Genomic DNA, 15,698 nt, shown 5'->3' with positions numbered 1-15,698 from the left:
TGTTATAGATTCAACTTGAGTTGGAATATGATTAGGCACTTTCTAAGAATTGGATCAATGTTCTTAACAATCAAGAACTCACCAAATCACAAGTAACCAAGCCAAATTCATATAGAAACCCATGAAAAGGCAAATGAACCGATTGAAATACAAAAGAATAAAAAAGAACCGATTAGAAACATAAAAGAACACAAATGAACCGATTGAATCTCCATGAAACTCAATTAAAAACACAAGAACAACAAACTAAGAAGAACTACCGAATGAAAACACAAAACAAACAAGATTAACCGATTGAAATTGAAAGAAACATTTAAGACATGTTTTAGGATTTGTTTTGGAATGAAAATGGATGAAGAAGATGAAATGAAATAGGGAACTTATGTGGTTGGAGTTCTTGGAGATGAACACGCCACTTGAAGGATGTAAGGCTCCAAGATGAGTGTAGATGCCGCCACTTGAGGTTCCAAGAATGCACTCAAGATGAGACTAGAAGAGGAGAAGACACAAGTCTCTCAATCACTCACCAATTTGGGAGAATTTCTTTACTCAAAATATCAAATCTATTATTTCAAGGACTCAAGCCCTCCTTTTATAGGAGAAGGACCGGTCATGAGTTTACAAAAAGCTTACAAAGGAAGCTATCCAAGGTTTCCTTGAAACTCTTCCACTTCTAGCGCCTATAGTGGAGAATGATGGGATACCTTCTAGACTTTTCCTAAAGCTAATGTCTAAAGATGCTTTATACAATAGGTATCTTTAGGTTTCCCTCTTTAGCATCTTCCTAAACACTATTCTATATTATTTACAAAATTATACAAAAGAAACTATAAAGAGAGATATTAATTGAAGCCCATTCTTGAATGCTTGTAGTCTTCTTTTGGCTTTAAGCTTGGTCCTCTCTTTATTTTAATTCTTCTTTAAATTTTGAGAAGACTAGAAGGAAGAACTTTAAATGTTTGGGTGGATGGCCTCATCCTCCATTAGTAAAATCCTCTCTTATTTGATCTCTATCAAATTGGGCTTTTGTTTATTTTTGTAGGCCCAATCAAGAGGACAACTTTAGGGTGAAGGAATGTACAAACATATCCAAGAAGACCTCCAACTCTTCAAAACATAAACTAGAGGTTTGGCCAGAAGAACAGAAGAAGACTAGGTTTCAGTCTTCAAAGAGAAAAGACTTGACCAAGACCTACACAGAAAACGTCAGAAAAAGCAGAAAATCACATGGTCATCACATGTGATCTTTGACTAGTCATAAAGGCTCTTAAATTTTCAAGATTTTTGGAATATATTCCTTTATGACATGTTGTAACTTCCTCCAGAACATGATCAGACTTTCAACACAACTTTATTGACTCAGGATTCTTTCATAATTGAGATCTGCAACAGACAAAATTAAAAAAAAGAATTAAATCCATTCTTTCACAGTGCTGTCAGAGAGGAAACAATCGGTTTTTTTTTTGCAACAATAAAACAGATTTTGAATTATTAAGAATGAGCAGATAAGATTCAATGTTGATGTAATTGAACATTTAACAAGAGATATTTAAGCATGAATTTGAATTTAAAAAGAATTAACGATAGAGATAAGGAAGGTCTTATCCTTTATGAAGTCCCTTCAATGAGTCATTTGTTTGTGATCAAGAAGCCTCTTTTGACTATTGAGAAACTTGGACTAGTACATAACATTGATTCAGCTCCAATGTTAATCTTTTCCTTCCAAGAACCTGATCAGATGACTCAGAGCCTCATGTTCTTCTAGATTCCCTGCATAAACATGAATTCAAGCAACAAGGTTTGGTCCCCTTACAAATGTGGGTCCATTTTTTTTATATTTATCATTTGAAACCTCACAACCTTTGGGAATCCATTTCATAAAGCCTCTGGGAACAAAATATTTCCTTATTTTGCAGAATCTGACAGAATGGCTTTTCTTCATGCAATAAAAGCATGTAACAACCGGTTGTTTCGACTTAACAATCGGTTGTTTTACTGGTTGTTTTGAAAAATTCTTTGAAAAATTATCTTGCTTGTTTTGTGGCTTAAAACCTAATCTAGCTCTTCCAAAAACACAGTTTTGAGATGCCAAGACATTCTCAAAGTTGGATTTTCCTTTTGAAAGCTTATCCACAATACTAACAAGATAATGTACTTTCTTTTCAAGATTTTCACAATTTTCACAAATGAGAGTGTCACACTTCTCAGAAGAGTTTTTGCAATGAGTTTCCAGATTTTCAAAATCACTTTTTGATTTTTCCAGCTCTTCTTCAAGTGCCTTAACTCTCTTTTCAAGCCAGTTGTTTAAGCCCTTTTAATCGGTTTTTTGAAAGAACCAATCGGTTAGCTTCTTCGTGTGTTTCATGAAAAGCTTCAAGCAATTTACTATAATTTTCTGCATTTAGATAAGCACATGAACTTACATCACTTGAGCTACATGACTCATCATCTCCTTCTGCAATCAAGCATATGTTTTCCTTTTCTTCTTCACTTGATGATGAGCTTGATGACGAAACTTCATTCTCATCCCAAGCTATGTAGGCCCTTTTTTACTTTCCCTTCTTTTCTTTGTAGCATGACTTCTTCTCCTTGCTTTCTTTATTTGTCCAATCTGCCTTTATGTGCCCTTGCTCACCACAACCAAAACAAGTATAGTTATTGGAATTAAAATCATTGGAATTTTTTTTCCATACCTTTCTTTGTTGATGTCTTTGTTGTGGTTCCTTTTTAAGAATTTGCTAAACTTTCTAGATAGAAAACTAAGGTTCTCTTCATCACTTTCATCACTAGATTCTTGCTTGCCTTTGTGCTTGACAGCTTTTAAGGCAATGCTTCTCACATGCTTGTCTTCACTTTCTTGAAAATTGAGTCTATTCATCTCCAACTCATGTTCCCTGAGCTTGCCAAACAAAGAAGCCATACTTAATGATGTTAGATCTTTTGATTCAAATATAGTAGTTAAGTTAGGTTGCCAAGATCTATCAAGACATTTGAGGATCTTGATGTTTAGCTCTTCTTTTTGAAAGGTTTTCTCAAGGCTCATGAGGTGGTTGATGATGTGAGTGAACCTCTTCTGAACTTCAGCAATAGTCTCACCCTTGAGCATTCTGAACATTTCATACTCTTGGATTAGAGTATGCTTTCTGGCTCTTTTCACCTCATTGGTACCTTCATGAGTTACCTCCAAGGTGTCCCACATCTCCTTTGCTGATTTGCATTGAGAGACCCTGAAAAATTCATCTGAATTCAAGGTAGAAGTTATGATGTTTTTAGCAATGCAATCAAATTTGGCATTCTTGCTTTCAGAATCAGTCCATTGAGACCAAGGTTTTTCAATGGAAGATCCATCTTTTTCAAATTTTGGAACAAAGGGGCCATTTTCAATTGCATCCCAAATTCCTTTGTCAAGAAATTCAACAAAGATTTTCATTCTGACTTTCCAAAATTGGTAGTTCAAACCACAAAACAGAGGTGGTCTGTTGATTGAAGCACCCTCCCAAAATGGTAATCTATCAGCCATATAAAAACAGTTTTAGGATCACACTTGAATAAATTTCAAGAACCAAGCTCTTGATGCCAATTGTTAGAATGTAGGCTTTAAACTGGAGGGGGGTGAATGGTTTAAAAAGGGTTTTTGCAAACTTTTTAGTCTAGAATGAAATTCCTTCAGAAAACTTGATTCAGAATTCAGTTTGCCAAAAACACAAAGCAATTTGATACAGCACCAGAAAAACAATCGGTTGTTTCGCAGAAACAATCGGTTGTTTATACCATTTGACAAATATACAAACTGAAATTAAAGAGTTTAAGGGAGAGAGAGTTTGCACACACAGTTTATACTGGTTCACTCTTAAACCAAGAGCTACATCCAGTCTTCCCAGAAAACCACTGGGGAATCCACTAAGTAACCAACCCTAGATTACTTACATACACCACCAAAGAAGTGACCTTGATCTCCTCAAGAAACACATTTCCTTTGGCTCAGCACATACACCACTAAGAATGTTGATCTTGACAACCTCAAGAGCACACAACACTTCTTGGCCTATCATACCAGAGTTTACACAAAGTACAGAAGGATTACACTTGTTATAGAATGATCTGAAATCAATACAAAATGAAATCCTATTCCACTCTCTCTTTATCAAAGCAAGCTCAAAGCAATTTTTTAACTCTTGAAAGCAAAATCAGTGAAAAACTCAAATTTATTTTTCTATGATTAAATCTCAGTTCTTGTTTGTTACAAAAGATGAACAAACTCTTTATAGCTTTCAAAGAATGGTCAAAGCATTTAAAACAGGAGCGCATTCAGTTACAAAATCATTTAAAGCTCAGTCAACACACAAAATAGTTTTTTGTTATGATTTGAAAACAAACAATCGGTTGAATGTGCGAATCAATCGGTTGTTTTGGTTTGACAACAAGTCAAATACCAAAAACAGTTTTCAACCTTTTTCAAAACACCTAAGAGTAAAACAATCGGTTGTTTCGACAAAACAACAGGTTGTTTTTCACTTAGTTTGAAAAACACTTTCAATTCAAAAGGTTTAAAAATGCTTAAGCTTTGGATTCAATCAAGAGTGAATTTACACAGATAATATACCCCAGATCCTATTCTAAAGCACCTCAGCAACAACAAGCACATCCAGCCTTCCATCAAACTCAAAGGATTTGGATTCTTCAAAGCTTGAACACACTTGATTCAACAGTCAAGCAGTACCAGGGGGAATCCATGAAGGACTACCTGAACAAATTCGGGATTCAAATGGTCTGCTTGAAGCCCACCGATGGGGCCATGATAGTTCATGCCTTTTTCAAGGGAATGCTACCTGGGCCCTTCAGCAAATCATTGCTAAGGGTCTACCCGAAGACGTTCACAGAGATTCGATGCCGAGAATTAGCACACATTGCCGCAGATGATCGCGTAATGCAAAAGCAAGGCCTCGTCGCCCCTGTTCGACTGCGGGCAACCACCCTACCTGATGAGAATCAACTAAAGGTGGCTTTTTATAATGAAGAACAAGATCATTCGCCTTCACATTTAAAGTTTTTCTTGTTAATCTTTGCAAAAGATAAAGCCCAAGCCCAAGCCCAAGCCCAAGAAGGCCAAAACCCACAAAAGCCCAAAGACCATCCCATGAAGGGCAAGGCCAAGTTTTAAATAAATATTGTTTAGAAAGGTGCTTAGAGGGAAACATTAGAAACCTCTATTGTTAAAGCATCTTTTAGTCTTTAGTTAAGAGTCTTAGGGGGGGTGTATTAGTAGATAGGTGTAGGAGTAAATAAGGAGGTGCCAAAGTGAGAGAAAGGATCACACCTTCCTCATGCCTTGTTTTAGGCGCAAATTCTAGAAGCTTTTTGGGAGGGAGTTTTTTTGAATTTGTGTAGCTTACATTTCAGCACCTTAGGCTATAAATAGAGGTGCTCTCTTTGTAAAATTCAGATTGGAATTAATCTAAGAAAACTCTACTCAAATTTTGAGTGACCTTTGGAGAGCTTTTGGAGCCTTCTTCTCTAGTCTTATCTTGATGGATCAATGGAGTCCTCAAGTGGCGGCATCACTCTCATCTAGGAGCATTCCACACTTCTAGTGGCGAGATCATCCATCCTCCTTCCATCTTCATGAGCATTCTCTTCTCCTTCCTTTCTTCTTCTTCAATTGTTCATGTTGCTTTGTGTTCTTGAGTTTTTCAGTTTTGGTTTTTTCTATTTTCCAGCACTTTGTTCTGTTTTTGTTCTTAATTCTGTTCGGTTCATATGAATTGTTGTTTAATTTTGTTCGGTCATTCCAGTTTTCATTCCTTTGTTGATTCAATTTGACAATATTTGGTTCATCCAAATGAGTTTGGGATTTGGTACTAGTTATTGGTGAGTTCTTGTCTTAGAACCATGATCCAACTCTAAGAAAAGTGCCTCTATATTTTCCAGCTCAAGGTGATTCCTAAAAATGTCAAGAATCTTGTTCTATGTGGCTATTGGAATCACATCATGTGGTATCATGAGTCTTAGGTTCATTCTTGTTTAATTGTTGAGTTGTGTGCACTTTATTTCAAGAGCTCTTTTTAATTTCTTGCAATTTAAGTTTCTGTTTTAGAATTTTAATTGAATATTCTTGCTGTTTTTCTTTTGCTCCAAGTGTTTGTGGAAAGGTTTATGGCACTCATTATTCTTATGAGTATGGTTGCTCTTTTGGAATGGCATTATCCTTCCTAGAGTTTACCTTAAGCTTCCTTTCACTTGTTACAATTTGTGATGTGTCTTTTAATTTTTGAATCATGTCAAGTTTTGTCTTAGTCATGTTATTCCATATATGTCATTACTTCTAGTAGTACTTTTATTGTTTTGATTGTTTCTTGCTTTGGTGTCATATAATTTTTCTGAATTGATGTTGATCCTTTGTGCATTTTCTTTTTAGATTTGAGTTCATACTTGTATTCTAGACCTATACAAGTTCCAATACATCATTTTCTATTATGTCTTTGCTAGTTCATCATCCTGTTTTTTATTCCTATTAGGATTCCTCTGTTTCTGAAAAAAGTGCTTACTGTTTTTCCTTATTTCAATTGATTTACGTACTGTAAAATTCTGAAATTCTGGATTTGAGATATTAAAAGTGTTAGAAAAGAATAGAAAAAAGAATCATTCAAAAATATGAAGTACACAAAAAATGATAAATAAAATAAAAAAAGTGTACATTCCTGCCGAAAAAAATACGGTAATCTGGCAGCGATTTTAAAAAATTTATTTCTCTCAATTGGCTTACTGTTTTTAATTGATTCCAGTGCCATTTTTGAGTTAACATCTTGAAGTTTCTGTGGTATAAATTTCATAATCCAGTTCGCTCTACAACGTTCCAGTTAAATCAGTGAATATCAAGCACAGTTTGCATTTTAAAAAAAAAAATTTCCAGTAGCTAAATTTTTTTGTTTTCTTCATCTACTCTAGAGCTTTTCCTTAAGTATTCTTTTGTGTGCCTACTTTTCTCATTGAGTTCTTTATTTTCTTGATTGTCTTTCATTCTTACTCTTTGAGTTTGTCTTACATATAGTATTCCTTTTGCAATTACCTTTCCTTGCTTATACCTTTTCTTGTTTGTCTTTATTGTTTCTTTGGTTTTGTGGTGGTTTGCTCTTAAGATTGGTGTGCTTGCTTTGACATACTTCATTTGAGGATTCCAAGGCCTCAAGATCAGATTGGTGCAAGAACATTGTTTTTTTGAGAGTGATCTCTTTTTTCAGCTTCATTTCACTTCGGCAGTTTCATTGCCAAAGCTCACTGTTTTTGCTAATTTTTAACTTGTTTGTTGTTTTTGTGTGTTTGCTGTTTTTTAATTACAAATGGCTGGATTTTCAAGTGATGCATCCTACAAGCAGAATTCTCCTTCCAAAGCTTCAATCCTTGGTGAATTACATGAAGCTCAAAGAACCATTAGACGGTTGGAGGAGAAAATGCAAAAGATGGAGGTCCAACAAGCTAGACCATCTCCTTCTATCCATGATGGACATCATTCTCATAGACCATCTTCAAGAGCTTCTTCAAATGATGTTGGCCGTGAAGATGACCATAGGAGAAGGAGAACTCCACCCCAATTCCTTGGACATAGACATCACAACCAAGGGGAGAGACCTCACTATGGCAATGGCTACTACCAAGATGCAAAGGCTAGGCTACCTTCGGTCAAGCTTCCTTGTTTCAATGGCTCAAGTGATCCTAATGTATATTTAGATTGGGAGGCTAAGTGTGAACAAATATTTGAGATCCATGAGATCCAAGATGAGCATAAGCTTAAGCTAGCCACCCTAGAGTTTAGTGATTATGCCATGAAATGGTGGCATGGAATTGTAAAGGACATTATCTATCACAAGGGTCCTCCCGTGGACTCTTGGAACTCTTTAAAGGATCAAATGCGCGCTAGATTTGTGCCCCCACATTTTAGGAAAGACCTCATGTTGAGACTCCAACGGTTTCAACAAGGCACGCTAAATGTGGATGAATATTATAAAGAGCTAGAAACGCTTGTGCTTAAAATTGAATTAGAGGAAAGTGAGGAAGCTATGATTGCTAGGTTTGTGAGTGGTCTTAGGAAGGATATTCAAGACTTTGTTGAGTTACAAGAGTATTCATCATTGGGATCTTTAGTTCATCTTGCAATGAAGGTGGAAGCCCAACTTGCTAAGAAAAACTCTTTCAAAAATATGAGAGTCCACGAAGCGACAGTAGAGAAAAAGGGGGCGAAAAAACCCTACGAGCGGGCCCCAATGGGGGCACGCACGAGAAGGGATCCTCCCCCAAAGCATAACTTCCGAGTGGAGCACAAGGAGTTGATCGCCATCCCTAGCATAACGGCAAAATTGAAGGTACCAGCGAAGACTGATAGGAAAATGCGGCCCAACAAGAATGCTTGGTGTGAATTCCATCAAGCAAATGGCCACCATATACGAAATTGTCTGGCCTTGGCACATCAACTAGACGAGTTAGTAAAGAGCGGGTTCCTGAAGGATTATCTGCAAGAAGAGACGAACGATCAGACATTGGTAGCTACGGGAGCGGATCAGGGGCATGAGGTGCCTATTCATGGAGAGGTAAACACTATCTTAGGAGGGTTTTCAGGAAAGGAATGCGCCGCCTCCCAAACAACAGTAGAGGCACCACGGGCAAATCTTGTTCCCGACGTCGACCTCGTTTTTACGCAAGCCGACCTCCGAGATGTCATACCTCACGATAATGACCCGGTGGTAATTTCTCTAGTCGCCGCCGGGAGAAAGGTGCGCCATGTTTTTGTAGATCAAGGAAGTTCGACCGATGTTATGTTCTTAACAACCTTCAACTGCTTACGGTTATCCACGGACCAATTAAAGCCCTACGCCAGATGCTTGTATGGCTTCGCAGGGAACGAGGTAGAAGTCCATGGGTACATCGAACTAGGTACCACGTTCACAGACAACTTGTCTTCGCGCACTACTAATATCAGGTACCTTTTCATCGATGCACACTCGGCTTACAACATACTATTGGGAAGACCAGCCTTAAACAAGCTGGGGGCATTTCCCTCCACAAAACAAATGAAAGTGAAATTTCCCTCCCTTGAGGGAACGGTAATCACCATCGCGTCCGATCAAGGAGAAGCTAAGAAGTGTTACGAAAATAACCTAAAGACAAAAGGAGGAATATTCTTTGTCACGTCCAGACCACCAAGGGAAGATGGAGTGACCCGAGAAGAGATCATCCGAGAAAACCAACCCGAGCCTGTCAGAGGTGTGGTAGAGAGGGAGATTGGGGGGAAGATGTTTAAACTTGGGCAATCTCTTAGCAGAGTGTCGCGGGACCAAATCTCCAAGGTCATAGCACGACACCTCGACGCCTTCGCGTGGTCCACCGCTGACATGCCCGACATTGACCCTGATTTCATGTGTCATCGCCTCACTATGGACCCCAACGTTCGGCCTGTCCGTCAGAGAAGACGAAAGTTCAACGAAGAGAAACAACAGGTCATCCGGGAGGAGACGGAGAAACTGTTGAGGGCTGGCCACATTAGGGAAATCCAGTACCCTGAATGGCTGGCCAACGTGGTGCTAGTAAAGAAAGCAAATGGCAAGTGGAGAATGTGTGCCAACTTCACAGATCTCAACAAAGCATGCCCAAAGGATTCTTACCCGCTGCCCAGCATCGATGACTTGGTAGATAGTGCCTCGGGGTGTAGGTTGTTCAGCTTCCTGGATGCCTTCTCTGGTTACAACCAGATCATGATGCACCCCAGGGATGAATGCAAGACTGCATTCATGACCGAATCATCCTGTTATTGCTATAAAGCCATGCCCTTTGGGCTGAAGAATGCAGGGGCTACCTACCAACGGCTAATGGACAGGGTGCTAGCACCCATATTGGGATGAAAAGTCCAAGCATATGTAGATGACATGGTCGTCACCACCCAGCAGAGGGAACAACATGCAACTAACTTGGAAGAGTTATTCACTACAATAGCGAAGTACAGGCTAAAGTTGAACCCAGAGAAGTGCGTGTTTGGAGTATAGGCAGGGAAATTCTTGGGTTTTTTGCTCACTGAACGAGGAATCGAGGCGAACCCCGAGAAGTGTGTTGCCATAATAAATATGAGAAGCCCGATCTCGGTGAAAGAAGTGTAGCAGTTGACAGGGCGAATGGTCGCTCTGTCCAGGTTCGTATCGGCAGGAGGAGACAAGGGTCACCCTTATTTCCAGTGCCTGAGAAGGAACAACAGGTTCGTCTGGAGTCGTGAGTGTGAGGAGGCTTTCGAAAAATTGAAGAAGTACCTGGCCAGCCCTCCAGTATTGTGCAAACCCAAGCTAAGTACCCCACTCTACTTGTATTTCACAGTTACAGAAAGGGTTATCAGTTCAGCCCTGTTACAGGAGCAGGACCAGGTACAAAGACCAATCTACTTCGTCAGTAAGGTGTTGCAGGGGTCGGAGGTAAGATACCAGGCCTTGGAAAAGGCGACCTTAGCAGTAGTATTTTCAGCAAGAAGGTTCCACCAATATTTTCAAAGTTTCACCGTCATGGTAATGACGGACCTTCCTATCCGCAAAGTCTTGCAGAAATTGGATGTGGCAGGACGAATGGCGCGATAGGCGATGGAACTATCTGAATTCGACATACATTATGAACCCTGGGGCCCCATCAAGGGTCAGATCTATGCCGACTTCGTAGTAGAACTCTCTTCAACAACACCCATCAAGAAGAGGCGGATTTCAAGTGGGTCCTCTCAGTAGATGGTTCCTCAAACCAACAAGGTAGTGGAGCAGGTGTCATCTTGGAAGGTCCGGATGGGTTGCTAATCGAGCAGGTCCTCCATTTCGCTTTCAAAGCCAGCAACAACCAAGCGGAGTACGAGGTCCTGATTGCAGGAATGCTGCTAGCAAACGAGGTGAGAGCAAGGGGATTGTTGGCAAAAAGTGATTCTTTGTTAGTTACAGGACAGGTCACGGGGGAGTACCAAGCTAAAGACCCTCAGATGGCTGCATATTTAGAATACATACAGATGCTGAAAGAATCGTTCGACGTGTTCCAGTTAGTCCATGTACCCAGAGAACAAAATGCCCGAGCTGACTTGCTCGCAAAACTCGTCAGTTCGGGCAAGGGGGGCAGGCAGAGGACGGTGATTCAGGAAACATTGAACACACCTCGAACAACCACGGACAAAATGGCAGAAATCCAGCATGTTGACACTTCGGAAGGGACGAGGAGGAGTCATCAATCGTTAACGCAGGAGACGATGAAAACGCCCAGAATAAGCAGTATCTGGTTGCTGGAGAGATAGTGACATAGGTTCACCAGATCGAGGTAGGAGAAACTTGGATGACAGCCTACCAGTGTTACCTGGCCGACAGAATGCTCCCGTTAGATCCCGCAGAAGCCCGGAAAATAAAGAAAAAATCAAGCAAGTACACTATAATTGATGGAAAGTTATTCAGGCACAGATTCACCCATTCCATACTGGTATGTGTGGATGGTGAGCAATGCCCACACATCTTGGCAGAGCTACACGAAGGAATATGCAGTAGCCATATCGGCGACCGATCTCTCTCATCAAAAGCCCTCCGTGCAGGTTATTACTGGCCAACAATGAGGGAGGACTGCACAAGATACGCCCAACGATGCAAGCAGTGCCAACAACACGTTGATTGGCACAACGCGCCCCCAGATGAGTTGAGATCGATATACAGCCCATGGCCATTCCATACGTGGGGAATCGATATTCTGGGGCCCTTTCCTTTGGCAATAAGGCAGATGAAGCACCTCATGGTTGCCATAGAGTACTTCACGAAGTGGATCAAAGCCGAACCAGTAGCACAGATCACGGCCCACAAGGTCCAGCACTTCGTGTAAAAAAACATAGTGTGCCGTTTCGGGATCTCGAAGAGGTTAGTATCTGATAATGGTACCATATTCGCAAGCCAGCAACTGGGTAAACTATGTACAGAGTTGGGGATAAAGCAAGTATTTGCATCAGTAGAACATCCCTAGACGAACGGACAGGTCAAGTCGGCCAACCGAGTTTAGCTTAGATGTCTGAAAAGAAGATTGGACAAAGCCAAAGGGACCTGGGTAGAAGAAGTTCCTAGAATCGTGTGGGCTTACCACATCACCCCTCAGTCCACAACCAAGGAAACGCCATTTAATTTGGTGTATGGTTCGGATGCTATGATCCCAGTAGAGATCCAGGAGAACTCACCACGTTTCCAAAACTTCGTGGTCGAGGAATCGAATGAAGAAATAAAGGTGAACCTAGACCTACTGGATGAAGTGAGGGAAGAAGCAAAGATCAAAGTTGAAGCCTTGAAAAGGAGGGTGGAGTACAATTACAACTCCAAGCTAAGACCTCGGCAGTTCCAGGTCGCCAACCTGGTAATGAGGAAGGCTCACCCATACCAGTTAGAAAACAAGTTATCTCCCAAGTGGACCGGTCCTTTCAGAATAACGGAGGCCATTGGGAATGGAGCATATAGACTCGAGACATTAGAAGGTGGCACGATTCCTCGCACTTGGAATGCGACCAACCTAAAGTTTTACTTTAGTTAAAATCTTGCACTTGTACACGTTTATGGGGACACTCTTTTTCCCTTAAGAGGGTTTTTTAACGAGGTCACCCAAATTAAAGTTATTCAGTTAAAAGTACATTGCAAAGTTAATGAACCTCTCCCTTGTAATGATAAAGTCAAGAGCGGAAGCAATATGGTTCCCCAAGTGCACCTCCCTCTTACGTAAGTTCACCAAGTCCGAGAATAGTACGGTTCGTAGAAACGAATGAACCTCTCCCTTGTAGTGATAAAGTTAAGAGCGGGAGCAATATGGTTCCCCAAGTGGACCTCCCTCTTACGTAAGTTCACCAAGCCCGAGAATAGTACGATTCGTAGAAATGAACGAACCTCTCCCTTGTGGTGGTAGTCAAGAGCGGAAGTAGTATGGTTCCCCGAGGGAACCTCCCTCTTGCGAAAAATCACCTAGTTCGAGAACGGTATGGTTCGTTAAGATAAAGGAACCCCTTCCCTCGAAGTGATGCCAAGAGAAGTAGAGGCAGTTTGGTCTTCCCAATAAGCCCCTCTGGTGCAAGTTCACCTAGGCGAAGAAGAATATGGTTCGATAAAACTAAAGGAACCTCTTCCCTTGAGATATTACACAGAAAACGGAGGTAGTTTGGCCTCCCTAGGTAAACCCCTCCTGCGTAAATACGTCAAGGTGAAAGAAAGTGAGGTTCGAGTATCGGATTCCCAGCTATACCCTGACTTTATACAACAAGGGTGAAATTAAGAAAGTAGTCGCCCGTTTAGGATAGCCAACATCAGGAAGAGGAAGGCGTACGCCCCCTCTCACGTATCAAACTCCAAACGGACAAACAACCACGCAAGGTAACAACAGTTATAAAGAAATAAATGCTTATGGAGTATGCATACAAAGAAGTTTGGTTGGCTATAAAGTAGAGTTATAGAGAAAGTCAGTCTCATGGCACGATCTGGCCATCCACAACACATTTGGACTCGTCAAAGAGGGAGGGATCTACTTCAGGGTATGCGCAGGCAAACTGAGCGACAGCATCTTGAAACCCCTCGCCGTAGGCCATAGTAGCATCATTCATCAGCTCTTCTTCAGCCCTTCTGAAAGACTCGGTCTTCTCGGCCAATTCGCCCTCAACCTGCCCTAGGAGGATCTCGCACTGTGTGCCCCTACTCTCCAAATCAGCCACCTTCCCTTTCAGCTCAGCCACAATGTCATTTAGCTTAACCGTGCGGGTACGTAGAGGCAGGATCTTTGCTTCCAACTCAACCGCCTCCAGGCTCTTGTCTTGAAGGGCCTTCTTGGCGCCTTTTTCAGTCTGACGAAGGTTGGCCAGCTCCAGGTACAGAGCAGTTTCTTGATTGGCAAAGACTTTGGCCCTGGCAGCAAAATCTTCCTCAAGCTTCACCATTTTGGCCTCGAGGTCCCTGGAAGCTTGCATCCTAGCAAGTGCCCGGTTGGAGGCAAACAAGAGGTCCCCCAAAACTTCAGCTACGCGTTCCTGAAGGAGATTATCATCTAAGCCCTCCGCCTCGCAGCTTTGGAAACGACTAAGCACCTGTCTGAGCAACAAAGGGAGGGGCATGGGAGAGTCCGTCTCCTGACTTCTAGTGGCACTCTCTCCCCCACCCTCCAGAGCAACAGTTGGAAGGGGGAGAAGGCGCTAAGAGGGTGGTCTATGAAGGTCGGAGTGCCAGCCGAAACAGAAGCTGAAGGCACCGCATATACATCCACCCTCGGTCGCTTGAAGACCAGGCCGGTGCAAGTGTCTTCGCCGTCCGACTCTACCGCCAATAACCCCCTGAGTTCACCGGTGGTAGGGGCCGAATTAGCGGGCTGAGAGGCCGGGGCAGCCGATGTCGAAGGAGCCAAGGGCTTTGAAAGGCTCGTCCCAGTGGCGGCTGCCCTTTGCTTGGCCAGGAGATCCACCAATTTCTTCTTCTTATCCTCGTTGAGACGCATATCTGTGTAGTAGAAACAAGTCAATATGAACAAGCAAACAAGACCGGGTTACATGCAAGACCAAAACAAAATAAGAAGCACGGGAGCGAAGGAGTACCAGTGTAGATTTCAAGATCCTTTGGGCTATACTCACGCTTGAGCAGCTCCAAAGTACTCAGAAGGGCAGTGAACTCGGACAAAAGCTCACATACACCTCTCTCCAGGGTAGAAAGATCCTCGGGACGCCGGACCCTCCGTAGGTTCGGCCTCTCTGTCCAGTACAAGGGAAACCCATCTAAAAGAAAAGTGTCCCTCCGATTGCAGCGAACTTTAAAAAAGTTCTTCTTAAACCCTTTGTACGATTGCTGAAAGAATGTCAAGAGTACTCTCCCAGCCACGCCATTGAGGCTAACCCACAACTTCTTTCCCGGGTCTTTGGCCTCAAAGAAGTAGAGAAAGACGTCCACCGACGGCATAAGACCAAGACTGCAGCAGAGAATTGCAAATGCTCGCACGAACGCCAAGTTAGGATGAAGTTGGGCGGGGGCCAAGTTTAGCTCGGTTAGCAAAGTACGCCCGAATGAGGTAAAAGGAAACTGAAACCCCATCCTTCAGAAGAGGGTCGAGTATACAATTCAGAAAGGACCCTCAGGGTCGGAGGCTTCATCGGCACACACCGGTTCTCCCACACTGCAAGCCACCATCCGCACAAACTTGTCATGGTCTTTGCCAAAGACGCGTGACGGATGGCACAATTGTCTCTTTCTATAAGCTGATGTGCTTTTCAGGGTAGTAAAGGTAGACGTCTCCCTTAAGAGGTCCGCTGGAGCCCAGCGGTATAGAGACTCGTAGAAAGAGGCAGGAGGGGGGAGGGGGACTAAGGAAAGTGGAGAAGTGGAAGATGATGATGAGGTTGAAGCAGAGTCCGAAGGAGAAGCCGGTTCAGGAACTCACTTCGTTCGTTTAGTCATCTTGATGAGAAAGCTAAAAAGAAAAAGAAAGGAGAAACTTTAGAAGGGAAGCGGCGCGACTCGACAGCATCAGAAGAAACCCAGTAAACATAAACCTGAAGCGTGAACAGTAAAAATAAATGCATAGGAAATGCGGAAATCAAAAACAAACCCAGGCAGGTGTAATCATGTCGTGAACAATAAAATCGTAAGTGCCAAAGCAATCGGGAAGTAAAAATCATACCTTTCGAGCGTTGGAATCCGTAGGCTTGAACA

The 15,698-nt window shown here is 42.0% G+C and overlaps 1 protein-coding gene across 1 annotated transcript; it reads left to right on the top strand.

The window, feature by feature from the left end:
- Positions 1 to 11,705: 11,705 nt before the first annotated feature.
- On the top strand, positions 11,706 to 12,558 carry LOC137816932 (uncharacterized). Its single transcript, XM_068620107.1, has 2 exons — positions 11,706 to 11,900; positions 12,133 to 12,558. The coding sequence occupies exons 1-2, from the start codon at positions 11,706 to 11,708 to the stop codon at positions 12,556 to 12,558; spliced, it is 621 nt and encodes a 206-aa protein (XP_068476208.1).
- Positions 12,559 to 15,698: the final 3,140 nt, after the last annotated feature.

Source organism: Phaseolus vulgaris, unplaced genomic scaffold (assembly GCF_000499845.2).
Source record: "Phaseolus vulgaris cultivar G19833 unplaced genomic scaffold, P. vulgaris v2.0 scaffold_13, whole genome shotgun sequence".
Lineage (NCBI taxonomy): Eukaryota > Viridiplantae > Streptophyta > Magnoliopsida > Fabales > Fabaceae > Phaseolus > Phaseolus vulgaris.
The sequence above is the reverse complement of the archived record's forward strand: the minus strand, read 5'-3'. Positions and strand labels throughout refer to the sequence as shown.

Bases quoted from the DNA above. Each gene is read 5' to 3' on its own strand.
- LOC137816932 (XM_068620107.1), top strand. From the start codon at position 11,706: ATGGCCATTCCATACGTGGGGAATCGATATTCTGGGGCCCTTTCCTTT. The intron at 11,901-12,132 runs GTTAGTATCTGA...ATCACCCCTCAG, and splicing joins CGTTTCGGGATCTCGAAGAG to TCCACAACCAAGGAAACGCC.